Below are 27,009 nucleotides of genomic sequence, written 5' to 3' on the forward strand. Positions count from 1 at the left end.
TCATTTTGATGTTATACCGCTATGTTCAGCAAATATTGCCTGAATTTAGCCACAATTGGCTGACGATGGTCGGCGGTTTGGGTAATTGTGGCCATTCAGAGAAAACAAGCACACACAAGCATAAATACACATACATGGGGGACTTAATGACACACACCCACACACGCGCCCAGATAATCACTGACCCTTCTCCTTGCCACCCCCTGCCCCCTCGCATCATTTAAAAGGCTTTTGTCGAGAGACAAGTTCATGCATTATTCATTGCACGGCCCCACGCATTTTTCCTCATTTTCCTGTTGTTGTTTTTCCCCGAAAAACGCTGTTCAGCAAGTGAAAATTTAATAAAGAGAAATTTCTTCTTGCTAACGAACTTCCTGTTCTTCAATAAATACGAAGGCAAAGGTCTGAGAATTCGGCGAGGCAGTTGGAGAAAGGCAGGCTTAACTCACCAAATTTATTTCGCCCAAATTCTGAAAGCAATTAAATGCACTTCGAATGAGTTTGACCAGTTCTTGATTCAGTCAAAATCATTCAGTAACATTTGGGTGGATGTTTGTCCATAGTTCGACTCATTAAAATATAGATTTCTTAGTCTCGAAAGTTTTAGTTTTTAATGTTGTACTCAAATTCTTCAGCTATGCCATAAATTGCTCAAGATAGCACAGCAAACCATTCCTGTAAATATTAAAATGCTTATTGAGATAGACATTTCCGAAGCATTTTGTATAAATGTCCTTACGTATAAGGACCAGTCTTTACCTTTGTTGCCACTGCGCTTTTCCCACATGAACAATTCCCATCCCATCTTGGCCGTTTGCGATGATTCTTATTGGCACTTGGCCACATTTTCTGCATTCTGATGTCCTTGCTGACTCCTGGCTGCTCCTTGATGCGATTCCTATCACCGCTGACTGGGTGGAAAAAAGAAGAAAGAGCTAAGCAGACCGAAGAAAAACAATTTTCGCAACAAAGCGCAGGAAAAGCCAGCCAAGTGTCGAATGATGTCGCAAATGGAAACACGTGCAGGACACACACAGTTTCCACAGCTCTACCTTTGCCATCCCCACCCCGCCGACCGCTTTTCCATTTTCCACCCACTCCCCCATTTCCAACTCTAGCTCGCCATTCAGGGTTGCATTTAGAGACGGTCTAAATTTGTTGGGTGCCAACATTAATTTTATGTTTGTTAATTTCTTTTATTTTTCCAGCATTTTTTATGCCAATTCCTCGACAATTTCATGGACATTTGCATATTGTGTACCTTCTTCGACCCTTCGGAAAATTCCAAGGCGTTTCGCGTAGGACTAGAAAAAATGAGACTAACAATTGTTCGAGAAATTAAAACGGGGAAAAATTGCGTTAAATTTATCGTCTGTAAACAGGCCGAGGGGCCGGGAAATTAGTTCAACTAGAGGTTATATTAAAAAAAAAAATAAAAAATTGTGAAACCTGGAGGGAGAGGGTTGGGTGGTCAGACCATCATTCCACCAACCCTTTGAGGGAAACAGGACCCGCACATATGCTGCATTCGAATTTCGAGCCACTTGAATCGAAATAGAAGGGTTTAAGGGTTTTCCAGGGGTGGAGGTAGGCAGCACTTGTGGCTGGCGAATAAATCTTCCGTTTCGATTTAAAGTGTAGCGGGGTTCCCCGAGCAAGATTTATGGCCCCATTGTCGATCTGTTCGATTACAAGCCCATATAATCGAATCCCCTTCCCCAGAGCAAGCCCTTCGATATCCGCACATGATGTGGCCCATAAATCCTGGCCAATGCCATCAATATTATGACTTGTCAAATTATGTTGTACTTGTGTCTCATCTTAAAGCGTTTTGTTTTTCCATTTCCCGCCTTTTATTTTTGTGTGCCATTTTTGTTGCTTTCTCTGGCCTATTTAATCTCTGAAAGAGTTCCCCGGAGGGCAGTTCATGTCCTGGGCCAGTTGCAATGACCAATTAATGCTAATTTCAACAAGGTTGGCTCAACCCTTTGCAGTCATGAACCATTTAACATTTGAGTTCGCCGGCCGCTCCACCTTCTGATTTTCTAAAATTTTCCCTTCCGATCCACTTTGCGTTTAATTAGCCAATCTCGACGCCTTTTTATGGGGACATCTTGGAGCTCCGGCAGCTGTCGTCAAACATTTTTGCATTCAAATTGCTTTTGCAAGACGTTGGAGGTTAAATTTGGCGATGAAAATTATGTGAAAGAGTAATATATATATATGTTTTTTGATATCTGTACAAAATCCTTTTTCCATGATATAAATGAAGAGAAGGTAACATCCTTATCCCCATTTTGCTTCGATCCTTAGGGACAACGCACCAAGTATATTTAACCACCTTGCATGGCCAGTGTCCAGTGGCCAATTGCAATATTTGATTGATGGCAGTCAGTTCTAAGGGGAGTGAGCCGGGCGGAACTGCCCGATTATGTAAATCCCGCTGACCTCTAGGATGGACGACGGCAAGTGTGCAGAATTGCGAAATTATGGAAAATGGGAAACGGTCTTGCGACGTCATTTGTCATCATATTTGGGAATGGCGGGGAAACTATGGGATTGCCGAATGGTCGGTGGTTGTTCGTCGAATAAGGGAAGCTGAATGTTAATGAAAACATGTGTCAGCAATAAAATGATAATCATGATTTACATCAGCAGCGTCTTCTTCGGGGATTGGAGATGGGCAAAAGCCCAGGACGAGAAGAACGTGATCAATTCTACGCCTTCGCCTGCGAAATATTCATAATTCGCGCTTAATTGCACAGTGCTAAAGACATTAATGACAGTCCGGCCTTATTTACGACCGGAATTCCATCTTGCTCTTATTGAATTAAAATTAAGCGATGATCTGGGGAAGGGTACTCCCAATGAAACCACTAATTTGTAGAGTTAGTCACAAAATTAAATTATTATTTACACACTCCGTGCAATTATGCAAGGCACTCAAGGGATTGGCTTTACTTTTTTGCAGTTTATAATTTTTGATACATTTTCGAGTTCTTAATTCTTACTAGCGTGATTGAGGGTTGGTTGAAAAGGGTTGTGAGTTGGGTGCTAATATATGAACAAAAGAAATTTGCATAGTTGAAAGAGGAAAGGGTGTGTTTTCAAGACAAATGAAAACAAAATAAACTTCATTAGCCTTAGCCTCTTGATCGTGATTTAAACGTACTGCTGTCCCTCTCTTTAGGAAAATAAAAAGTATCAGTAATGAACAAAAAAAAAAAAAGGCAAAAGCTGACAATCCTTACAGTAACCTTAATCGAAAATGTACTCGATGCCATTTATCGCAGACATAACTTCCTCTCCTTCTCCTAATTAACCTCCAATCACAAGGAAAATCCTTGGCAACGTCTGGGCCATAAAGTCGAGCTGGCTTCTTTATCAAAGTGTTTTGTTTGCACTTTTTAATTTACTGCAATTCGGATGCCAAATCAAACTCAGATAAGAAACGCATAAAATCCCTGAACAGCTCCCGGTATCCATGTGCTTCATTGTTCCATATGTGCGAGCTTGGCAACTGCCATAATTCAAAGGAAACTCTGGGCTCTTCAGGCTTTCCATTTTCCTCCCTCGCTGGCACTTTCATTTCCATTTCCATTTGCGAAACGGATTTATTTTTTAAAATGCCGCAGGGATCGATTATTACCGTTCAAATTCGCATAAAACGTGCGAGTTGCCGGAACGATTTTAAACCGAGAGGCTTGACAATGTTCCAGGGAATTGCCTCACATGGGGTTGGGTTCCCTTTTTGGATGGGGGATAGGTAATAATTTAAAGAATTTGAAGTCAATCCAGAGACGCATTCAGTTCTTTGTGCGAATTCGCGATATGAATCTCAATAAAAATGCATTTAAAATGTTGACAAAGGACTTTGACTACCCATTCCCATTCCGAAGTTCATTTTTGGCAATTGCTGGAGAATTGCGAGAAAGTTTCCATGCCGCACGCAATTTCCTCGTAACTTTTCTGCAGCTGAGGCCAGCCAAGGAAATGGAAATGCCTGCTCATAAATTCCTAAGCAAGACCGTTTCCCTTTCGAAAAATTATTCAAATGGTTAATTTGCAAACAAATTTGGGCAAGGGCCGGCATATGGCACGGAAAAGGGTATTGCAGTAAAGTACAGATGGAAAGCCTAGATTTCACAGCCAAGATGACCCAAGTTGGCTTTTAACCCGATTCGATCTGCAATCTCACGGGTATGTTTTTGCACTTCCCTCATACATATATATGTATGTACCGACATATCTGATATGACCAACAAAAATAATAATCAAGTTGCATTGTGTGTGATATTGTGACATTTATGACGAGGACAGCGCCAGGAGAAAGGAACCCTGCTGATCGGGAAAACAGAGACCTGATTGTTTCCTGCATCCAAAATACAGTTAGCCACCGTGGCAATTTCCAGAGAAAGGTCGAGAGAAAATAATGTCATAAATTCCATAGACTGTCACACACTTACTCAGCTTACTCAGTTGCACCTGCCAAAACATCTACCTGGGTCATCGGTTTCTGATTGGATACTAATTATGCTGGCGACTGCAGTTCCAATTAGTCACATTACACGAGCGAAGACAAAAACAAGTTGTGCGCCATAAACGGTAGAAAAGAGTTGCCCGAGGGTTGGGGATTTTGACCAAGAAGGTTGTAAGAGAGGAGTTAATTGAGAGACAGCCAACCGAGAATGCCAAGCCAAACATAGGAACGATAAGAGGTAATCTGTACTAGATTGGAGATTACCTTTATATTAAGAAGAACGCTCAGCAAACGCTCTTGACCTGTACTGCAATCAGCTTTACATGTGCAAACCCAGTTCCAGCGAGTTGGACTGTTGTCAAAGATCTAAGCTCTTCTTCAAATCTTCTTTTTACAATCCATCATAATGATTGACATCGATTCCAAGCTGGAGCAAAACGATGCATCGCTAATTGAAGGCAATTAAAATGGAAGTCAAAATTTAAATTGCACAACCACCAGGCAGGGAGCTCTAGCATGGAGTCCGAGGAGCACGTGTCCATCCTCCGCTCGCCAGATTTAGAAGTCCGTCCCGCCGTAGAAGGCGTCGCCACGCTTGGAGCCATAAGTCGGGGAATATAAGGATGCCTGGGCGATCGTACGTGGAATTCAAGATCGGTTTATGGTAACGCGCTCAGACGTCGTGCAATTTGCAGCCCAATTTGGTTAAATTTCATTATGGCAAAATCAAATGCGGCCTATCTGCTCCCCCAAGAGGGGATTTCTAAGCGAAGTGAGTGAGTAGATTTAGCCCGAGATAAGCGTTTCCTCAATGTCCCATTTCCGCTGGGGTCTACCTGTCGAATTTCCCATGAATGAAGCCATCGCGGGAGGGGTTTTGAGATCAGATGATGATGATAACTCATTGGATCACAGCACGCGCTTGGAATTCGAGAACTTTTCATTCACTCCTTAGTCCCGGCTACACCCTCACAAATAATATCCGTCTCCATTTTTGGGATTCTTCTCTGAATCTCCTAATTCTATTCCATCTAAAATTCTGTTTCATTCAGGCGATGCTATCGAGCACTCCACTCGCTTGACGCAAACGTGATTGAAATTTTAAACTAATTTTTTGACTTTATGAATGAAACAAAAAATGATAAGGAAAACTACCGCCACTTTAAATAGTTGGCTTGTTGAAAGGAGACTCGTTCTCTGAATGGGGCTCAACTTGCACGCACCCCCTCTGTTTATTTGCCCCAGACACCGAATTCCCATCCCCCGTTCAAGTCGTATGATTTATGATTGCCAATAAATCGAGCTGCTTGTTCTTTTCTTACATGGCCCGGCTTTATTTCACGCTCTAATTTTTGATAAAAGCTGGTGGCAGATGGAGTAGCAGGAGCCACATTAATTCCGCATAATTTTCCCATATTTTAGAGGTCCTGCCATAAAAGTTGTCAGCACAATTAGCAGTCCTGCGATGAGATGAAGAATTACAACTACCTTAAGACAATTGTTTTAAGGCATTCCCCGAAGACCCAGCCACTTGAAGTTCCCACAAACTTAATTTGTGCTCATCACGGCAGGTTGATTTTCGAAAGGGTTCCGCTAGACATGTCCTGGCATATTATTAGCCCGAAGACCATAACTCATCCTGGCCCTCGGGCAGAAGGAGGTCATTTGTTAGGACGCTTTCCTGCGATCCATGACGAAAGTGTCGCATTTTTGACCCCAGTGACATATGTGAAAGAGGGTCGGGGTCGGGGTTGGGCCCACATACGACCACTTTTCGGGGATGCCGCTTGACAAATGATGCCTCTTCGTCTGTGATTTATCAAAAAGTCCAAATTATAAAAATATTTTCGCTCAGCCACCATCTAATATCTGTTCTATGGAGGATTAATGGTGGGTATTTGCGAAGCGAACTTCCTCGAAGTCGGTTCGTTGCACTTGTTCGTTTCGGGGGCGGGGTCCGGTGGGCATGGCCGGCCAGCTGATTGCGGCAGCAACGGTACCTTCCAGTTCCACTTCCAGTTCGCCTTGGCCTTTGGCCGGTTTGCCTTGGCCGCGTATCGATTTTCGCCAGACGCTGCAAACGTGACACGAATCGGCAATTGATAAAGCAACCTGCGAGAAGAAATCCTTTTAAAGAGCCCTCTTACACTGAGATATCGAGCAGTACGACGATTTGAAACAGGCCCTTAGAACCCACATGAATCAGTCCAAAACTGTATGAAAGTAATTTTAAACATACGAATGCCTACAATATACGGATAGTACACTTAATTTTCATCATGGCTTCCTTTAAAGTTCAGTGTCAATGAAATTAGTTAATACCAATAATGATTGGCTGGGCATCGGCTGAGTCTTTCCTGGGGTCTGCGGCATTTCTGCGCCCAAAGTGTGACTTCGCGGCTTGTTGGGCTTAAGTGCGGACATGCCGCGAACATTTATCTTAATTGCCATTCAATCGAGGACACCAACGACAGCGGCAAATTCAATTTGCATAAACGCGATGTCCAACGAGCCCTGGATCTGAGCTGCTGTATTCTGGAGTCTCTTCATGGGCTTCCTTCTTCGGATTTTCCAGCTCCAGTTTCTCCAGTCTTGCAATCACCGATGCTCACTGTTTGTGCAACTAATTAACATTTTTAATGGGCAATCCTTGTAGGCACTGCCGACTCGCCTCCAAATCGAGGCAAAATGAAATGGATCCGTGTTTTGACGGTGGATGGATTTGATTTACACAGCAATTAACCGCAGGGGAGGTATGGTGGGGGGATTTGAAATTGCGATGGATGAGAAATCGGAGTGGGCTTGGTGGACTGATGGAGATAAATGTGCAATGGATAGACCAGGTATAGATCATTCTGAAAAGCTGCAATTCTAATCTCTCGATACTAAGTGCTACCATTGGTTATTATTCTTCATAGATAAGCAATAGTAGTGGTGTAACATCACTTTAAGTAATTTATCGCAGCATCTCTTATCCCCCTTATCATCTCTGTGGGACATGCTTTCCGAATCCTTTTCCAGGATATGCCATAAGCTTCTGCCGCCACGCTTAAACGCCTTCGCTTTCAATTCCAAAATGTCCCTGGCAATGGGCCATCATTAGTGATTATCCTGAAGGGCAACTCTTTTGGTGTATGTCATCGGAAATTACTATAGTTCCAGCTCCACCCCTTTCCCATCGCTAACACGCCTCATGATTGCCGCTGCACGCGTTCGCTAATAAACCCCGACTCCCGGGATAATACCAATCCAGCCTTAAACCTAAGCAACCCCAAACTCCAGCGATAAAGGCCAAGATGAAGAGCCGTCGTATCGCGCTGTGTCATCGCTCAAATAAATGTGAAAATGCTAATTTAACCCTTTTTATTATTCATAGTCTTACACTTGGCCGCATCGGCGATGGAGATGAACTAAAACCAGAGCAGAACCAGCATAAGAGCCTCCATCCGCTCTCGGCTGAGTGATAAATTCTTTGATTTGCATGTCTGGGGAGAGTCCTTGCGTTTCACTCCTTGGGGATCGTCTTGGGGATTCGTCTCGAGACGTTATTAAGACATTTGTCAACTTTATGTCGAGGACACTTAGTTAAGTTATTAAAACACATTCCCCTCTGAATATCCCACTAACCTGAAGAGCTGGAGGAGGTTTTTTCTTTTCTCATATACTCGTATATAGTACATACTTCCTGTAAAGTCCCTCACATTTGCGACACGTGTCTGGCTCACGGCAATTTCCCTTCTCTATATAATTTGGGGCGATTTTTGGCAAAATTCGAAGCGAATCAAATGAAGGCGACGCGTGTGGGTGTCAATCAATTGGGAATCTATTGTGAATAATTTACTTATGACGTTTTGTGGCATTTTTATTGAATTTGTCAAGGAAGCAAGCACAAAACCCATGGCGGACTCTCCATCGTTTTGACTTATTTTCTGCGGCCAATTATATTAGCTGTCCTCACTCCCTGCACGCGTTGGACATGCACAAAAATCTGAAAAATTTGATTTAATTTATCGAATGACTTTTCGGCTCGATATCCATCTGCCCTCTAAGAAGGCACTGCTCCTGGATATCGCGGATACTCCAACTTGCGGGCTCAGTCAGAAATCTTCTTCAAGGTCCAGACATTTGCGGGCGACAAAAAACACCAAAGAGACTGAAATACATTTCTGTTTTTTCGAAAGCTTTTTCGGCTACCTCGAGTACAAGAAATTCCGCACATATTTTGCAATTTGAGAAAGCGAGACAAAAACAAAAGGAGGAAGAATCCACAGGCAAAACGCATAAGCGCACTGAGAGAAATTCTGTATTATTCTTAACATATTTTATGAAAATGTGGTAAGCCATTGTGTTGCACCCATAGTTCAAAAAAGCTTAAATATAACTAAGAGTCCTTGAGTGTCATTAAGACTGGACTGACTACAAAGTTTTCCCAGTGTACACATCATTATGAAACCAAAGTTTTCTCATCATACCTGAGCTTCTGCGTAGGATTCCCTGTTCTTGCGCCCACTCCACGGACTCATTATCTGCGATAATAACCAAACTTAACCCTAATAAAGTACAAATGGGACCAATTCGAATTCATTTGGCGCACATGCAGAGTTCCAGGATCTCGGGACTTGCGAGTCCGGGGCCAAATGCAAATTATACATGCGAGTGCTAGATAAAAGCCCTGAGAAATAACCCACAAGCCGCCGCACTGTGAGCCATAAAATATGTCATATTTTAACAAAATGTTGCAGCCCAATTACAATAAAGCCATTCGGCATGGCCCTTCCTCACTGGGATTCTCATATGGGACAGATAACGACGGCGGCGTAATGAGTCCTTCGCAAAGGAACTGTGTCGTACGTTGCCTGCAAATGGAACAATTCCAAAACCTGGCTGCCATTATCTATTAGTCCATAAATGCAGATAGCGAAAGGTTGGCAAATGGACTGGGGAAATGACAGAATGAGTTGAATATTTTGAGACTAACTTTTGAGTCAAGGGATTTGGGTGGGATTTAAGGAAGCAACTCGTTTAGACAAGGAAACTAAATTAAGGTGAACATAGTTGAATGCGTGGACGGGTTCTTTATGGTTCCTTAATATAATAGTTATCACACAAATGAATACTTTAAATTCGCTATGTGTCCATGAATACAAATCGATGCACTATGCTTGCCACTCCCCCAATCCCCGAAACTATGCAATTAGTTCCACCCCCTCTGTGATGGTAATTCGGTTTTCCTCGGGGAAACCCCTCTTCGTCACTCTGGACACAATTGCAGTGCAATTCCGGGGCTAATCAGGCCATTTCCATTTGGTTTTTATTGCTAATGAGAGAACACGTCATAAAATAGCCTGTTCGGGGCTGGCTGACCAGCGCAAATCTCTCAATTAGCTTATACGAATTAGTTTACCGCCCGTCTGGGAATTGCGAGTTCCCCAAAGTCCCCGCCCACTGGCCGAATCTTGGGGGATTCCCCCACCGAAGCAACGTTCATTTGACTTTTATGCAAAGTGTCGGACTAATTAAATGAAATCGATAAGTAATCCAAACAAACAGATGCAAATCAAAATGAAAATAACCAGGGTGAGTGGGAAACAATAAAAAAGTTCAATTACCATAAAAAAGAGATTTGTTTTCGGTTTACACCTCTGCTGCGGCGGAAGATTAATGAGATTTCCCAGCTCGAGCCAATAAAAGTTTGCACGAATTCCAAGGAGAGTTGCAGGTGTCAAAGTTTAAATGGTTCCGGGAGTGTTTAATTGCGGAGGTGGAAGCTGCGCCCTGCTGCCTATAATTAATATGCTAATAAAATGCCGAATGACAGTTATACAAGGACTTTTGACAGCCTTCCTGGCAGCGGATCCCGGCTGACTGCTCTTCATAAACTTTGCGGAATGTCCTCCGACATTCCTGGCCACATATTGAAGTTGGCTGTAAATCATGATTATCTTTTTATTGCTGACATTTGTGGGGTCTCTATATGAACTCCGCTTTCCACCCTCCTCGAAGAAAGGAAGAAGGAATGTCCTCGAAATGGAAAGAGGACGAAGCCTAACGAGATTTGAAACGGTTTTGGGCTTTACTCTAATGGATGCCCTCTGACTTTCGCACTAATGTCCCTGGGTCTAAGTACAATTCACTTGGCCAAACGATTGGCGTTGCAATGACCGGGCTTAAGGTGGAGTTTCGCTGCCAAAGGACATTCCAATCGAATGCCATTCGATGATAAAAATCGTGCCAAGCGATAATCCACTAAAACATTTACGCTTCCCGAAGAGCAGAGTCCTGCGATGTCCTGCCGGGCAAACTGCCAACTCTCGACCCAGGCGAGATTATCGCAGAAGACCTCCAGGTTCCTGAGCATGGCAAAGACGGTGTCCTGTCGTTAGCCAGGCTCAAACAGCTATTCCAGGACAATGCAACATTACAATAATGTGCACTTTTATGGACAGTTAACGGCTGCAGCTGCCATAAACGCATTATCCTCGTGTGGGGCATCCCGAAAATTTCCCCCAGAAGGTGTGAAGAAATTGGATGACATTTGGAGTTCAGTCATGAGCGAAAAAATGGGCAAATAAGTGGTATATATAAATAAGAGTCGATTTCTCGGAATCGATGACGAAGGATCAGTTCCAATCTGATTATTTGGATGGCAAAGGAATTTAAGTTTGTATAGGTACATATATAAATATCCTTAATAAGAAATGAATGGGAATACGAATCTTTGATATGGCTATTTCTAAAACGAATATGTTCTCTTACAAAAATCTACTGTTAACTGAATAATTTGTATGAAAATACTTGTACCGAATTCAAGTACCTAAGACATTTTAAAGGTTTGGCTTTTCGAACTTTTGTTCCTTCCAAATAACTCCACAAGTTGACTTTCGCCTTAACAACCAAAGGCCATAAAAGGTAATCTCACATCTAAATGGCCCTAACTCAGTGACAGACCACAAATCTCTGGCCAGGAAGCAACAGTTAAGCCGGACCCTGGAACCAGACCATAAATAAAGGACTCGCACCCACCGAACAGCGAACCTCCCCGGGAAACCATCTAAATTAATTATTTATAGTCGGAGCGCAATTGGGTTTGAATAATAAAACGATTTGCAGGTCCAAAACTAAACATGATTCATAGCCAGCAGTTGAACAAATTATGGCCAAGAAGATATAGGTTTTAAATTATGACCACTGCAGGGTTAATGGAGCTTTAAACTTTACTGGACTCCCGGCCAGGATCTTGTGCACTCCACTTGGCTAAGACAACAAAAGGTAATCAACTCAAGGGAAATGAGAAAGTTCAAGGAGAAGGAAAAGGAGATGGTGCACATCTAAATCTAATTTTAAGAGCCACCGCCCCTGGCCAATTATATTAATACAGTTACTCGAATTTATGTCTCAGCTTTCGAGTGCAGAGCAGGAAATCCAGGACATCGTTTGGGGTGGCGGGAAAAGTGTCTCAAAATTGAATTTGCATAATTTTAAAAGCTCAACTGCGGCTTCCAAGTGGCATATTGACAGCCGGCGGGGGACGAATGGAAATGATGTTTTTGATTTTGATTATGCAAATTTAAGTGTCGGAACAATGTTTGCCCATCGGAGCTGAAACTCAATGGGATTTCCGTTTCGGCGCCAACTGGAAAGAGAAAGTACGCCATTCCTTCTGTTAATTACTGAATGAACCAAGTAAAAGTGCGAAGACGATTAAAGAACTAGCCAGTTTTCCTCAGATAAATACAATTATATCTCCTCCCTCCAAAATATTTAACAGAACAAGATTTATGGAATGTCCCTTTTTGTATTTTATGTGAAGGCATTATGCCAGCCAAAAGGGTTTCAAGGGTCCCACTCATAAATCTTTCATAAAAGAAATCAAAATTTGTCATATGAAAAAGTTTGCGAAAGAAGAGCCAAGGATTTAAAAAGTGGCATTTTTATCTAAGTTTCGACCACACTCACATCCTCTTCATCGTGAATTTTCAGTAACCAACCCCCCCCCCCCCAATCCATCCTCAAAATGGAAGTTCGTTAGCAAAGTCCACAATCAGCCCACAAATTTGCTGCATTAGTGCGAAATTAAATTATTGTTTACATGCACGTAATTATGTTTTGAGAGCACTACCCCTATAAGAATAGAACCCCTATGCGATGAGAGCAACCCTTGACAATAAAACGCAGACCCCTGCTGCCTTGACTTGTTCCACCCTTTTTTTGTTGCGGCTGAAAATTCGATTTTAAAATGCTGTAACAACAGGGAAAAGGACAATTGGAAGCGGCTCGGGGCGTCCTGACTTTCACGGCTCGATTAAATGAGGGAAGGATGGTGTAGGATTATTCGGCATTTGCATATGGTCAGCCAGAGGTCAATTTCGAATTTAATCGTATTCAATTTCGAGTGGATTTCTTTTTAATCCCCCCCTGAAAGTGAAGAATCAGAGGTGAGAGCGAAAGGTAAACATCTCGCAGATAACACCAGCTTTGAGCTGGGATTAAAGTTGGGGTTGCAAGTGTCCTTGTGGCAGGAGAATGCCTCTGGGATCGATTATTGGCATTCAAATTCGGATGGAACGTGTCTGAGGATTCTTTGCAAAAATCTGTCAATGCCTCTTCCCAATTCCCTTAACTCCAAAATATTTCCAGCTGTCCCCAGAAGCTGGGTTAATAATTCACGGAATTTGTATTGAATGGGCATAGCCTTTTGCCAGTTTTTTTTTCACAAAAAGAATAAGTCAGGCATTAAGTTAAATGTGTTTTTTAAATCATGGAAATTTCCAAGATTAGGACTGGAGACCATTTTGCGCTTTCATTAAGAAATATTTGGCGCAATGGATGTTGTAAAGCTGTTAATGAAGTCATTTGTATGACATAGCATGAATTATTATGTAATGCGTAGGATTACAAAGAGTTGAAGTCCTTCAGAGCTGAATATTAAGAAGGAGTTTCCCAATGAAAATGTCGCCAGCGGTCTGACACATAAACTAATTCTGCTTAGATTTATAAATCTTGAAGAATGTTTAAAGTTACAAAAACTTTTGCTGCTTTTGGCAACTGTCTGTTTTGGGCGCCGTTGGAGGCGTGGTCAGGGTTAGCGAATCGAAAACATCAATGCCAAAAGCAAGGAAAGTGAATTTCAATTGAAACGCATTCAATTGAACCAAATTTCGGCATCTTCCGAGGCAATTTTCCCCGATAGTTTATCCATCACAATCAGCAGCAGAGGAAAGAGGAAAGAAATGGCTTAATAGCGGGGGAAAATCGGGTAAAATCTCTTCTGCTTGGCTGGAGGCCAAAATAAGAGGAAGCGAAAGGGAAAAAGAGGAAGCACAAACAGGACAAACAGGAAGTTCATTAGGTTCTCTGCATTTCTCTTATTAAATCCAGATTTTGGCACTAGTAAGGGGTCAGGGAAATTAAAGCGGAGAAAGCAATGAAAGCCAAATGATGAATAATACATGAACAAGTTCATTTCAACGCCTGCGGTTCGCTCTCGAGGATTAAATGATTATCTGGGGCATTTAATCAACCGGACTTGACCAGCCAAAAAGGAGTGGTGAAATCGTCTGCGATGAGCAATTACCCTTGGTAAGTTAAGGTTGAGGTTGGGGTTGTGGTGTATACATTTCTAAATGCATTGAAGAATACGAATTTTAGTCATAGGTTTCCTTAATTAAGATTCTACATCCTCCAATGGGATACATTTAGGTTACTTCTGGAAATAAACCAAGTTATTAAAATGAATTTATTTTTATTTGCTTCGCTTTTCTTGATATCTCCATTCGTTTTCCTTTGAGCTTGTTTGGCCAATATATCAGCGCACAAATTGAGCCAAAAGTAAGGAGAGTGAGGAGCATGGGCGGGAGGACACTCCACTGACCATGTCCTCGCCGAAACCATGTGTGTGTGTAACCGGATCCCCATAGATATTCCCCACTCTGCTCCCCGACATCAGCATACATACGTAATCCAATGAAACGAATGCTTTATTGGCTTAATGGAGCTGACGAGGATGCGGCCCTGCTCCCTCTCTCTGGAGAATTCGAAAGTGTATCGAAATGAAAAAGGACAATTTAATTTAATTTGACCGCAGGACACACACATGAGGATACAGTAGGATATGCAGAAAAGGTTATGCGGCATTGCGGCCATAATTCACACTTGTGACCATGAAGGGAAATGCGCAGGGAGATGGATTCGCTGCCGAATGGGAATCCTTAATTTATGGCCACTAATTGCATTGATGATAAATTTAATTTCGAATTAAGCCGAAGTTACGCGTACGTGCGGGGGAATTGCGTAATGAGGGGAGTTGTTACCACAAGACAGGGTTGGAATTTTGGAGGGCTTATAATCCGACAGGCAAGAGCTCAGGGTTCCAAAAACTAGATTTTGACTTACACATATCTCCAAAGAATTTGAATTTGACATTCGGAATGTGTGGGAAAGGGTCCCCTTGACAGAAACATCTTGTTCAGCTGTCAGCTGGTTATGCAAAAGTTGAGACTTATGAAAACCTGTTGACACGGCCAATTGGGAGTGTCAGAAATGGGGACTGAAATGTCGCAAGCAAGCTAAGTTAAAAGTTATCACATGAAAATGTTTAATGATTTATCTTTAGTTTTCTGTACAATGAAATGTTTCTTTTCGATTACATGCTTTTGCTGCTGTTCCAAAAAAAATACATTAATCATTGTTAGGCAATAAATTGCTTTCACATGCTGATTTTTATTGTTCGCAAAGGTCTGAAAGTCGAGCAAATATTATCTTACACACATGAGGAGCAACTTTGCAGTTTGTTTTATTGGATTTGTCCAGCAATTGTGTCCTGGCAGAGGGAGTCCTTGGGAAAACAGGATACTCAAGCTCCACCCCAAAGTCGAACAGTTGAAAGGAATGTCCATCAAAGAGACTTCCTGCAAGACGCATAAATTATCCTTTTCCTTAACTTTTTTCCCGCTTTTCGCCCGGCCAAGGGAAAGTGCGAAAATTTGTTGCCAGACAAGTGCAAAGTAATGATATGCAATCCAATTTAGCGCCGGATGCCATCCCAGCTCGGGACACAGATCAGGACACTGGCCAGGACGCGCGTCCAGGAACTTGCACATTCATCACTTTCCTGATGGACTCGAGTCCTTCCCAGGGATAGCGGAAGAGCAATAGGGGTGAGGGACCAGGGCCATTGGGAGCTCACCAAGTGTCAATTTGCAAGGCATTAAGGGAGGTAAGGGAGTTTTTGGGAAAAACTAGAATTTATTTAGGTAAACAAAGACGCTACAATATGGATTATTGCTTTTCCCAACTACAGCTTTCTAGCCAATAAATTAAAATAGTTCATATGGCCTTTAAAAGTCTACAATATTGTATGCTACCTAGGATATGACAAGCTCTTTTCCTTTTGTTTCCCATTCTTGTACTTAATCAGACGCATGGAGCACTTAAACCAAAGGATAATTACACATGTGGCAGACCTCAAGAGTGCTGTAAATGTTTTCACGCCAAATTTTGTGGCTCTTTATCCGCAACCAAATGGGTTAATTACAACACCCACATCCTCTGCACATCCTTTTTATATTGGAGTGAGTGCCGCGCTCTAATGAGCTTATTCCAATTTAGCCTAGAATGTGGCATATTTTATGATTTGGAGAGCACTTATCTATATCTCAATTTGCATTTAAAAATGCTCGAAAAAGATGCGGAGTTTTTATATTACGAAAACTTATTTTGACACGCACTTCCTTTAAAGTATTCCAATTAATAGTATAAAATGCCTACGGGTCATTGAACTTTTCATATCGTGAAACGGATCTAATTGATCTATTTCCAACACAGGTTTATATATTTCTAAAAAAGCCACCTGTGCGGCACTTGAAAAAAATCGACGTAAAAAGGAAATTTGCATAGAAAAATCATAAAAATTTCTGGGTTTAATTGCTTTATCCTTTTACAAACTGCACTTCGGGCGTGACGAATGAAACTGAAAATGGGGGTGAGCAAAAGAGTTGAAGATTTATAACATCAGGAAACATATATTTAGGTCGGAATGATAAAAAAATGAATTACCTAATCTTTGCTTAAGAATTATGAAGCATTTGATAAACTTTTAAATCAAATCTTGTATGATTCTACGTTACGAAAGTTCCTAGTTTCTGGCATAGGAAATGATAAGACAAAAACTCAAGTCTTCAAGAATTGAGACACAATCCACTAGAACTGCTCCACTGAACTTCGTTTACAGCGGAGAAATGGGGAAACACAAAGGAAGAGTGCTGAGTGTGGCAAAGTGTTTGTCCTGGCCTCGAGGGAAATGCAATGGTCAGCAGGAGAGAAAGGACACGGGACAGGACTCGAGTCCTCGCGATGTAAGCGCTGAGGTCCAAGGTCCATTGAGGCAGCCGCAATGTTTACGCTGCGGTTCAGCTGATGACGACTCCTTGTCCTCCATGGAGGGTGTGGAAAATGGGTGGGGAGGTCATTGGGCTGTCAGTTTTAATAGAGGCCGGACACTTTGATGGCGTTGACACGGCATGTCCCTCGGAGTCCTGACTTCTCCTTGAACTCGGCTTGGAACATGTGTGTGGGCTCAGACTTGGACGAATCGAATGCCCCGGGGAGCAGTTTCTAATGAAGGACAACAAAGTGGGAGGATTTCCATCAGATGGCAGAGCCTGCTCATTTGGCCGAAATTTTGACGCTTTATGAGCGGTCCCTTTAGTGCTGAGTGTGCGCAAAAATGTAGTTGAATGAATGCGAATACGTAATCGGAGCAGAAGAAGAACGATAAGGGGGAGAGCCTTTCCAGCGGGTACAGAAGGTCAGCTGGCCATAAAATGTTTGTCTTCCATTAGCAGCCAAGATGCTCACACGCCAGAAAACGCCACTGCGAGTCAGAGAAAACAAAATAACACTCGTGATAACTCCCGCACCGGCGAAACGGAGAAGTGGGGATGTCAGCCAACGTAGGCTCCCCAATAAAACCCATCGGTCAGACATACATATGACAGCATTATGAGCTGCTGGGGAAAACCTTTTTTTCAAATATCTCAGGCTCATATCTGTTCCTTTTTATTTTTGCTTAATTCGCGTGACTCGCGTGTCTGGCTGCATTTACTTTTTTCCCTCCTTTTTTCGGCATTGTCTTCGGTCACGAATGCAAATTTCGGGTGGGGGACGTTCGTTTCGATTCGATCTGCGGTTGGGAAATATTAAATCTCATGTTACGAGCATCAAATATTTGTAATTTCCTCGGGGCAGGGCGCCTCCGCGCTGAGGTCACATTACGATGACAACTTATTTAACTTGAAAGAGATGGGGGAAATGCGGATGGAATAAAGAGGGACAGGTATCCATGACTTGGCCCCTCCGGCGAAAAGTTTCTGGGATAAAAGTTTGCCGAGCTTAAAATGCTAATTAGCAAGGTTTTTTAGGTAGCTATTTGGCGCCAAGTGGGTGGGAGGCCAACAGGAAACGAAAGTTTACAGCTACTTGGCACGTATTACTACCACGCTCACACTTTTCAAAATGAGCTTATAGCTGAGAAGCTGAGTGTATAAAGTGTACAAAAATTAAAGATTATTAAAAGAGGCAAGAGATTATGTAATTTGATGTAGGAATTGATCTGATTTGATGGTTGTCTCAAGACAGAGCCCATCATTGTTATAACCCAAATCTAACAAACTAAGAGCCCTTCATTTGGCAACCCATCATTATCTTTTTGGTGGCCCTCATCAGTATGCCTGGCCAGATGTTTGGCAAATGTCCTGGAAACTCCCGATGAATTCACTCAGTTGACATTTGGGATTCCGATTGATTTCGCACCGAGCCTTCCTTCCACTCTTTGTCTCAGATGTTTGCTTTGCTGATTTGCAAAACGAAGGAAAGAAAACACGGAAAATTCGCATTCGCCTGGCAAAAGAAAATCCTTGTGGCAAAAATATTCAAATGTGCAATATTGACACTTGATTTGCATTTATAATGGCTACGTGATTTTCGTATTGGTTCCGGTAGAGGATTAGATAAGTTTGCGGTTCCATTCAAGCCCGCCGTGGTTACGCTCTGGCTGTTACGGATCTTTGGCCATATTTTTACTGTATCTCGGAAATCTCTCCTGCCGAATGTGTTAATTTCTCTACCCCGCTGGTGACCTGTTTTCGTCCTTTCGATTCCGGCATATTGCGCATAAAAAATTGAACAACTTGGCCTCGGGTTGTTTTCACCATAAAATAATCTTTTAAGCCGAAAACAAATTACAAATAAGAGGAACGACAACAAAAGAGAGAGCTTCGAGAAATGTCCTCCATATAATTTGTTCCATTTTTTCATCGGCTGCTGTTTTGCATATTTTGTGCTGTGCTGTGTTCCCCCTGTGTTCTCTAACAAATTATAATGTATTGGAAATTGACAGAATTATGTAATGAATAGAAAATTATGCAAATTACAGCGCAGTTACATTTAATGGCACGACCTTTTCTCGGCCTCTTTCGGGTCAGGATGCCGAACAAAAATCGAATTTTATTGGCAGCCCAGAAGAAGGTGAATCCTCTAACAGGTCGAAGGTGGAGAAAAGCTCTTCTAAGGGTTAATGCTATTTCAGAGTTTCAAAGTACAGAGGCAACGCTTTTCTTAAAGCTGGTGATGGAAAAGATAATTTTAAAGATACTTTTAATATATCTCGAAGTATATAATATTATTCCAAATAAAAACATCACCTGACTCAGATTTTTTTAAATCTCTTCTTCCTCAGGAAGATGATGAAATGCCTAGTTCATTAAAAGTCCTTCCTGTTTATCGGCGACTGGGGAGCAATAAGGAAAAGTTTCCCGCCCAGCGTATCGCAAGCATCGTTTTTCATATTCAAATATTTTTCTTTTTGCGGTAATTAATCATCCACAACAGGGAAAAGTGCAGAGCGAGATAGAGAAATGTCTCGAGATAATGTCAACATAAATTGTTACGGCAATTTTCCACAATTTTCCTTGTATTATTTATATGGCTTCTGCCATTTGAGTTTCTAGTGTGTTTTTCTCTTTTCTTCTAGGAAAATGCGAATTTAAAGGCTGAGCTGGGAAAATTAGCCCAATGGGGTGGGTTGAGGGGTCTGGGGCGTTCAGTTTGATGTGTTGACTTTGGCTCGTGGCCAGCAAAAGAGGATGGAAGTTGAAGTTAAAGGACGAGTGAATGCGGCATTTAATGAGCCTGTCAGCGTAGCTGGCTTTCCTCACATCACTTCACTAAACTGCTGCAGGTTCAGGGGGTGAAAAGGGTGGCTATATACACGTGTATATGGCCTTCAACATCCCCATTCCACCCCCTTGTGCTGTGGTCAGTTTAATCACAAAGTTTAATGAATAGCTTAAGGGTTGAGGGGAGTATGTCGCCCTGTCTGCCTCCAGTCAACTTCCTGTGTTGCTTATTGACAATTCCCAATCAGCCAGGCCAACTCATTTCCATAATCCAAATCAAAAACAATCCTTAATGAAAACCATTGCTAAGAAAAGGCATAAGTTGGTTTCGATTTAAGGGCACTAAGAAATGAAAACGTTTGTTGACATAGTTTTAATTGTTGCTCTCTCTTCTGGAATTATAATTTGGAATCAAATTATCTTATTTATACCTTAGAAGTCGACTTGAACCATATCCTTCAATAGCCGTAACCATCAACCACCATCTTATTTTTTTTTTTAAATTATGTTAATTTAATTTTCAGTTGGCTTCCGCTGTGACACGCGAATCGAGGAGCGTGCAAGGATGTCGAGGACCCAACCACACCCATTTTGCTGGCTGGTAAGTAAGCATATTATAATAATTGTTGAGCCCTCTTGTGCTTTTCATTCTGGTGGTGGTGACTTTTCGTACAATATGGGAAGGATTAACCACCTGGAGGCGTTAACAAAATTATGTTTTTATTGTTCGGGCACTTGACACGCTTCGAGTTTCATTTGAAGCCAGTTGAGGATCGTCCGGACAAACTCACTTTGACTTAAGTTAAATTTATCTCCATAAATAATTTATAGATAGTTTACAACCATCGTCTCGAACATAAATATCGCACAGATAAACAGAGCTTAAAATCTAACCTTTTAATTTAATTTATTACATTATCTACTCGGTCTAGACTTCATTAACTACCTCGTAAATTTATTGATTACTTCTTTTTACGGCGTTCTTAAAGGTTTAACAGTGGTTCGTGTCTATGCTATGCACTTAACAGTAGACTGAGATAGCTATAAAACTGAATGCACAGAAAAGGGATGCATAGATATGGCTGCTTGTGTGTTAGACAGAGAAATCCACGTCTCATGGAAGAGGGGAAGTTTGAATTTATGTACTTAACTCAATTTTCATTGGTTGTTGGCTTTACATAAGCAAAACTTTCTGAAGGAAGCCCTGCTTTGGGTTTCACCTTTGTCGCCGTGCGGCATATATGTAGGTGGTGTTCCCTCGTTCAGGTCAGCTTTGCAGTGCGTTTCATTTGGCGCAGATCCATCAACGTCAACGGACGTCCCACAAATTGAGGATGTTCGATGGAAGGCAAACAGGATATCGAGCTTAGACAAGAGTAGGCAAGAAACTGGTTTAAAGAAACCTGGCTACGGGTCTGAGATACGCCCTTTAAACGCTGTAATGATTTGGCATTACGTTTCTGTTAAAATGGTCAGATTTACATTTTCTTTATTGCTCACAAGTGCTAAACGATTAGGATGGTATAAAAAGAATCACCGGATTTCATGATTACGGCGACATGGGCTCGGGTGATGGATCGGATTCCACCTTAGCCGTGGGGTTCTCTTCTCTAATAGGCTCCTTCAGTTTGGACGACGTTATGCTTATTTCACTGGGCGACCAGGCTTGAATGGAGGCCATCACTGTGTTTGACACAAAAATCGGTTGGTAGATGTAGAGCAGAATGTCTCCGCTAACCCGAATGCGGTCTGGCTCCATTGATCCGACCTCCTGGCACTCGATCTCCACGGGCTTGGCCTGCTGCGAGAAGCGGTGCCGGTAGAAGCTGGACTCGCGTCTCTCGGCCGGAATCATCGACTGTGTCCGCGACCTTGTGTCCCCTATCGGCTGTTGGGAATCAACCGCCTGCATGCTTATCGTGGGCGAAAAGATATTGCTCTTGCGCTTCTCGCGCACCAGCTCCCGCCAGTCCAGAGCCACCTGCTTCACATAGGCGTAGTTGCTTTCGTCCACCAGAGCCGCCATGACGAAGCTGTTTATTTTAGGTAGTGTTAGGTCCCTTCAGCGGCCTCCAGGTGGTCCCGATAATGCCCCTATTCGTCGCCGTTGCCCTCCGGTTTCTAGATCATTATTATATACACACTTGATTTTGTAGCAAGTTCCCTAGACCATTTTAGGCAGATAATTTTGGGGAGAATGAAGTAAATTAACTGCAAACTAAGTTACATATATCAAGTCCAGGTTGCTATGTCTATAAAAGATCTTTAGCACCCGGAGGCACTTATAAGCGCTTTGACCATACATCTTTAGTGAGCTCAAAAGCTTCCAGCCTATTTTCAGCCTACATTTATCCTAGAAGCAAGCTACGAAATGTTGAATTAAAGCCAGAAATCGATTTTTTCTTTTTAATACTTTTTCTTTAATGTTTTTTTGTGTATAAATGATATTTTCTGTTTTGTATTTTTAATGCCAAGTGAAAGTTTTGAAAACGCACAAAGTATAGTATAAACCTTATAAGTATATTACAATGATCATCTGCCAGGAGTGAGTAAACCATAAACTAAGTCTAGGAATTCCAAACACGAACCTAAGAGATATTTTCGTTTTTTTTTTTTTTGTTGAATTTTTGTTTTCTTGCAAAATAAGTGTAAGGTTTATCCTATTAATATAATAGACATAAAACGTATGATGTGTGTTGGCTGAAGATTCGTTGTCTCCGCACTGATTGTGTATAGTTGCGTTGCGTATAAAAATATAAACTCTGATTCTTCATCGCTGTTCTGGTGAGCTCCATTGCTAGCTCCTTAGTGCTGTTGGCTTTTTAGCTTCTGTTTGCTTCGGTGCCTTGGATTCATACTCTCGTTTGGACTCCTCGACGGATCCTTTGTCATCTGCTGGTAGCTCCTCGTTCACAGTTCGCATTTGTAGGCACTTTAGTGTTTTTCAAACAAAAAAGTATACAAAAACGCCACTCAATTGATCATTGTGTTTGTATCATATTTACTGGGTAAGAATCTGGGGGACGATCCGCCCCTTTGTTCCTTTATGCGGCAGTTTACACGTGGCTGGGCATCGTCTGCTCCTCGCCTAAGTACATATTCAGCGTTCAATCGAACAGCAACCTAAACTCGTAGGAAATTAACCGAAATAACAAATACATCCTTACTATAAATTGCGTTCCTTTCGCGCTCGCTACCTAAATTAGACATATAAAATTGGGCTGCCTCTGGGTGTCGCACCTTTCGGAGGAGAGCGCTCTGTTCGGGATTGTAAAACCTCGAGCGCGGAAAACGCGCGCCACAGGCGAGCTCTTAGTGGCTCTGCCTAAGTGGCTGGTTGCGCTGGTTAACTCTAGTTACAGCTGTTAAATGCCTTAACATAACGTAACGGTAACCTACAACGATTAGCGGCCTGCTTAATTAGTCGCGCTCTGTCCTCAGATCGGAGGTGGTCCACGGATATAGCGGAGCTGCGGCGTGAAGCTCATGGACAGGTTGTTCAGATTGTCGCAGCAGTTGGGTTGCATCAGGCAGGCAGCGCAGAAGATTGTGAACAGGGCCACCTGCATAGGCACTGCCGCCCTCGCGATGCGCCACGCCCACCCTCGCTTAGAGGTCTGTGCAGGATCCGCTCCCTCTCCATCTTCCTCGGAGCTTTCCAGGTTGAAGAGCAACGAGGGATCGTCAGAGGGGTCGTCCCCACCATCGCCACTTGTCAAGGTCTTGAGTTGCTTCAGGACCATCTTCTGCTGTTCTGGGCTGAGACTTGGCTCCTCTACTTGCTGATCCTCTCCAGCCTTCTTGGCCTGACGCGCCTTTCGAGCTCCTTTACCACGTCTGCCAGGCGACTGGGGTTCTGCCTTGCCCTTTGCGGCCTGCTTCTTAATGTGTCCATTGGCCTTCGGTGACACCTGCTGGGTCTGATTTTGCTGGATCTGCTGCTTCTGCTGGTGGCTAGCTGCAGTGCGAACAATTAAGTCTCTACAGGTGTTCTGCAGGTGCTTCAGGTCGGCCTCGGCACTTTCCATTCGGGCAGCAATAGAACGCATGGCTTCGCTTCCCGGCGCCAGAGCTAGTTCCAACTGCTTTGCTAGGCGTCGAAGAACTCCCAGTCGTCGCTCCCTCTCGGACAGGCCACCATCAGAAGTAGCTCCTCCATCAGAGATGCCGGAATCTGATAGCGAGCCATTTGAGGCTGTAAACTTCGTAATGTGGTAGATGTGGTTGGGGTCCAGGTGCTGCTGGACGGCCAAAAGTTGCTCCTGGCTTACGTGAACCTTTTCGGACAGCAGCTTGGCCACCAGTTTTACATTCTGGGCCAGCTCGACTGGTGTGGCTTGTCCCTTGTCCAGAGCTCCTTCAAGACCCTTCAGAGTGCCCCTATCTTGGCCCAAAGCCAATTGGAACTCACTCAAACCGGACTCCAACTGCCTCCAGGCAATAAGCGAGTTGGTAAGCATTTCCAGTTGCGTGTTGATTCTGTGGATTGAAGTACATTCGGTTAGAAGTGATCTTACTAGAGATATCGTGGGCTAACTCACCTGGCATCCGCCTCATCCCAGGAACTGTACATGTCGCTCACTTCGTTCTTCAGATGCTTATGGAACTCCTGCTCCGATGACATCAGCGTGTGCACATCCCAGGCTGGCGTGGAGGTGGAGGCTTCTCCTGTGGCTAGTGCCTCCACCTGATTACCATTGCTGTCGGTGACCGTGATGGCCACTGCTCCGGTAGACGCCAGCTCCTTCTGAACGTCAGCTCCCTTCTCCTCTTCAACAAGTTTTTGCTGCTTGAGTTGTTCGGACTCCTGTTGCTGCTCCTGTTCCTCCAAGGCGCTCTGCAGTCGCCGCTCCTGCTTGGTAAGCCAACTGTGGACGGAGGCGTTAAGACGCAGCATGTTGGTCCTATAGCTGGTCAGTTGCGTCTGCTCCAACTAAAGACGAATGATGTTAGCTTGTTGCAATAAGAAAGTCCGATTTGACTCAACACTCACCTTGAGCGCCTCCACTGCTATTTGGATGGCCGGCTCCGTATCGAGGAGCTCTGGAGTTGGCTTGTCTCCCAGGCGCTGCAGCGAGCTCTTCAACACACTCATCTCCTGCTGCAATTTGCGGGCAGCGGAGGCATTCTCGCTCCAGCTAAGTAGATCCTCCCAGGCGCCGAGCAGATCTGCGGGAGAAGATCAGAGGCGGGAATGAGGATGTGGTCGGTTAGATGAAGGAGGATGGTGATTCCAGTTAACAGAGTTAAATGGTGCACGAGAGAAAGGCAATTTAATTGGGCGCTGGCAATCTAATTTCCATTTATAGCACACTTCCATTCCCACTTGGCTGTCAGAGCCCTTGGTAATGAATACCTTTCTCTAAACGCTGGAAAGTGAAACTCTGGACCGCCAAAAGGAAAATCAAAGTCAACAAATACAACTCGGAGAAGAGAAACAGCCCTAGCCACAGCAGTTAAAGGCTTGCAATCGCTTTGTGGTTGTGGGAGCCAGCAACAATGTTTTCTAATTGAAATAGTTTGGCTCGAACGATTTGCACTGCATTTGTTGTTCCCCTCCTTTCGCCTGTCATTTCCGCTGGGTCGTTATATGTCATTGATTCTGCATGAAAGAACGTTGGGCGGACTGGAACCAGAACCAAAAGTTCGGTGTCAGCACCAGACACACAAAAGAGCAAGCTAGCAATGAGTAGTCGACCTTGGGGTACCTATTAGCTCTGGAGAAAGATGTAATGAATCCTAGCTTATAAGAACCCAAGACCCTATAGTGCACATTTACCTTTATATGGAAAAATGCTTGCAAAAGAAGACTCACCACGACAGAAGTATATTCGTATCCTCGATTGAGGATTACCAGTCAAAATCAAAGAGCTCGCGACAAGTGCGTGTGGCCCGGTTGAGTAATAAAAACGCAATGCGTAATGGCAGGCTCGCACAAATTACTTTCACCTTGGGGCTGGCCAAAAACAGTGTTTTCCCCTGTTTATTTGCGATGTTCGCCAGCAGACAAAGGCAGTAGAGGATAAAACGCACTCGAAGTGCTGGAGAAGTAAAACCCAACCGATCCGAACTTGTTGGCAGCCAAACAGAAACTGGTTAAGTGAACTTCAGTGCAGCTGCAACAGAGCTCGAAGCTTGACTTGGATCCCCATGGGTTCCACCAAGTGGGCGTAGGATGGGGAATCCAACATCCAACCCACTAGAGCAATTCGAGCGCAACCAAAGCGATCGCATTAGCAGAGGGTTCGAGATGGGTGTCTGCTGGGTGGAGCTCAACTCAACTCAAGGCCTACCTACTAAATGAAAAGATTGTAATCTTAAACCATAAGGCCGAAACAAAATTAAAATGTTTTCTCAGTGAAGCTTAATCACACGCACTTTTAGGATGTTTTTTTTTTTTTTGCCCATGCGATACCCTAACTGGTTGATATCAAAACTCGTTGCAAGTGCGACTAGATGCCACTTTTCGCAGATTTTGTTTGGATCGGATTTTGATTGTGGATGGAGTTGGATTGGGGGGGACTCCACCTGCTTTCCGGCAGAAATTGAATAATCTTCGCCAGATAACTTTGAGACAGCAGCAAACAGTGCAAAAATTGCAAATAAAATTGATTAGCCATTAAGTTGGCCAGGTGAGAGAGATTATTGGCCTGGAAAATACTTTCTCTTTGCGCTAATCAGACTGCATGAATCGTTAATAATTATAATTATGCTCAGTTTTAGCGCACAAATATTTTTAATTTCGCTGCTTCATAGTTTTTAAGCTTCTTGCTGACATGCAAATTGCCTGCGGGCTGTTTTTCGTATTTTTTGCAATGCATTTCGTCACGATAGCTGAAATGCAAATAGCAGACGTAAATTGCCAAAACCGCAAAGCGGGGTGGGCAGGGCTTTTGGCCAAGGTCGTTGACGTTTGCTGCAGTAGTTGGCCACAATGTGAGAATAATCAGTTTACGTGGGAGGTGCTCGACAGAGAACTAATCGAGCAATTTTAACAAAAATACACAAGTTTTTAAACAAGCCCAAAACGAAGTGTATTTGTTCTTTTGACTGCAGTTTGTCTCTATCAACAATTAATCACTTCGTTCACAAGAAAACTATCCTAGACTACCCCAATATTCTTTCCTTGATGTGCAAGGATACTCCCAAAGGAGTGGCGTGACTAATAGCCGTTAAGAGAATGAAAAGGGAGTGTTCCACATGTTACCTTAACAAAAATACCCGTAGACAGTTTCATCCACCATGAATGTAATAGCATATTTTTATAGATAAAACAAAATTCGGGGCAGGTGAGGTAATCACCGAGAACAGAAGCTAACGCCGAAGCCAAACAAAAAGCCAAGGCAAATGGTCACT

The 27,009-nt window shown here is 43.1% G+C and overlaps 2 protein-coding genes and 1 non-coding gene across 9 annotated transcripts in view; all 3 read right to left on the reverse strand.

The window, feature by feature from the left end:
* Positions 1-21,118: 21,118 nt before the first annotated feature.
* CG13891 (uncharacterized protein) lies at positions 21,119-21,879 on the reverse strand. The gene has a single exon (NM_138192.2). The coding sequence runs from the start codon at positions 21,677-21,679 to the stop codon at positions 21,203-21,205; it is 477 nt and encodes a 158-aa protein (NP_612036.1). The 5' UTR covers positions 21,680-21,879; the 3' UTR covers positions 21,119-21,202.
* A 176-nt stretch (positions 21,880-22,055) lies between these two features.
* The window catches only part of klar (klarsicht), a 106,532-nt gene continuing 101,578 nt past the window's right edge, over positions 22,056-27,009 (reverse strand). For 5 of the 7 annotated variants that reach the window (NM_001274282.2, NM_079149.5, NM_001274283.2 and 2 more), the window contains 3 exons: positions 24,647-24,822; positions 24,195-24,586; positions 22,272-24,132 (listed from right to left, as the gene is read on the reverse strand). In NM_001274282.2, coding sequence (NP_001261211.1) covers positions 23,091-24,132; positions 24,195-24,586; positions 24,647-24,822 — 1,610 coding nt within the window. In that variant the 3' untranslated portion in view covers positions 22,272-23,090. Of the gene's footprint in view, positions 24,133-24,194; positions 24,587-24,646; positions 24,823-25,468; positions 25,748-27,009 lie in introns of those variants that run through there. The other 2 variants (NM_001299960.1, NM_001043111.3) reach the window with 2 other exon arrangements.
* Positions 22,828-22,891, reverse strand: sncRNA:438 (small non-coding RNA 438). Its single transcript, NR_002471.1, has one exon. It is a non-coding gene; the product is annotated as a small non-coding RNA 438 (non-coding RNA).

This window comes from Drosophila melanogaster, chromosome 3L (genome assembly GCF_000001215.4).
Source record: "Drosophila melanogaster chromosome 3L".
NCBI lineage: Eukaryota > Metazoa > Arthropoda > Insecta > Diptera > Drosophilidae > Drosophila > Drosophila melanogaster.

What these genes read in the sequence shown, in the direction of transcription:
- CG13891 (NM_138192.2), bottom strand. Translation starts at nt 21,679, where the DNA reads ATGGCGGCTCTGGTGGACGAAAGCAACTACGCCTATGTGAAGCAGGTG.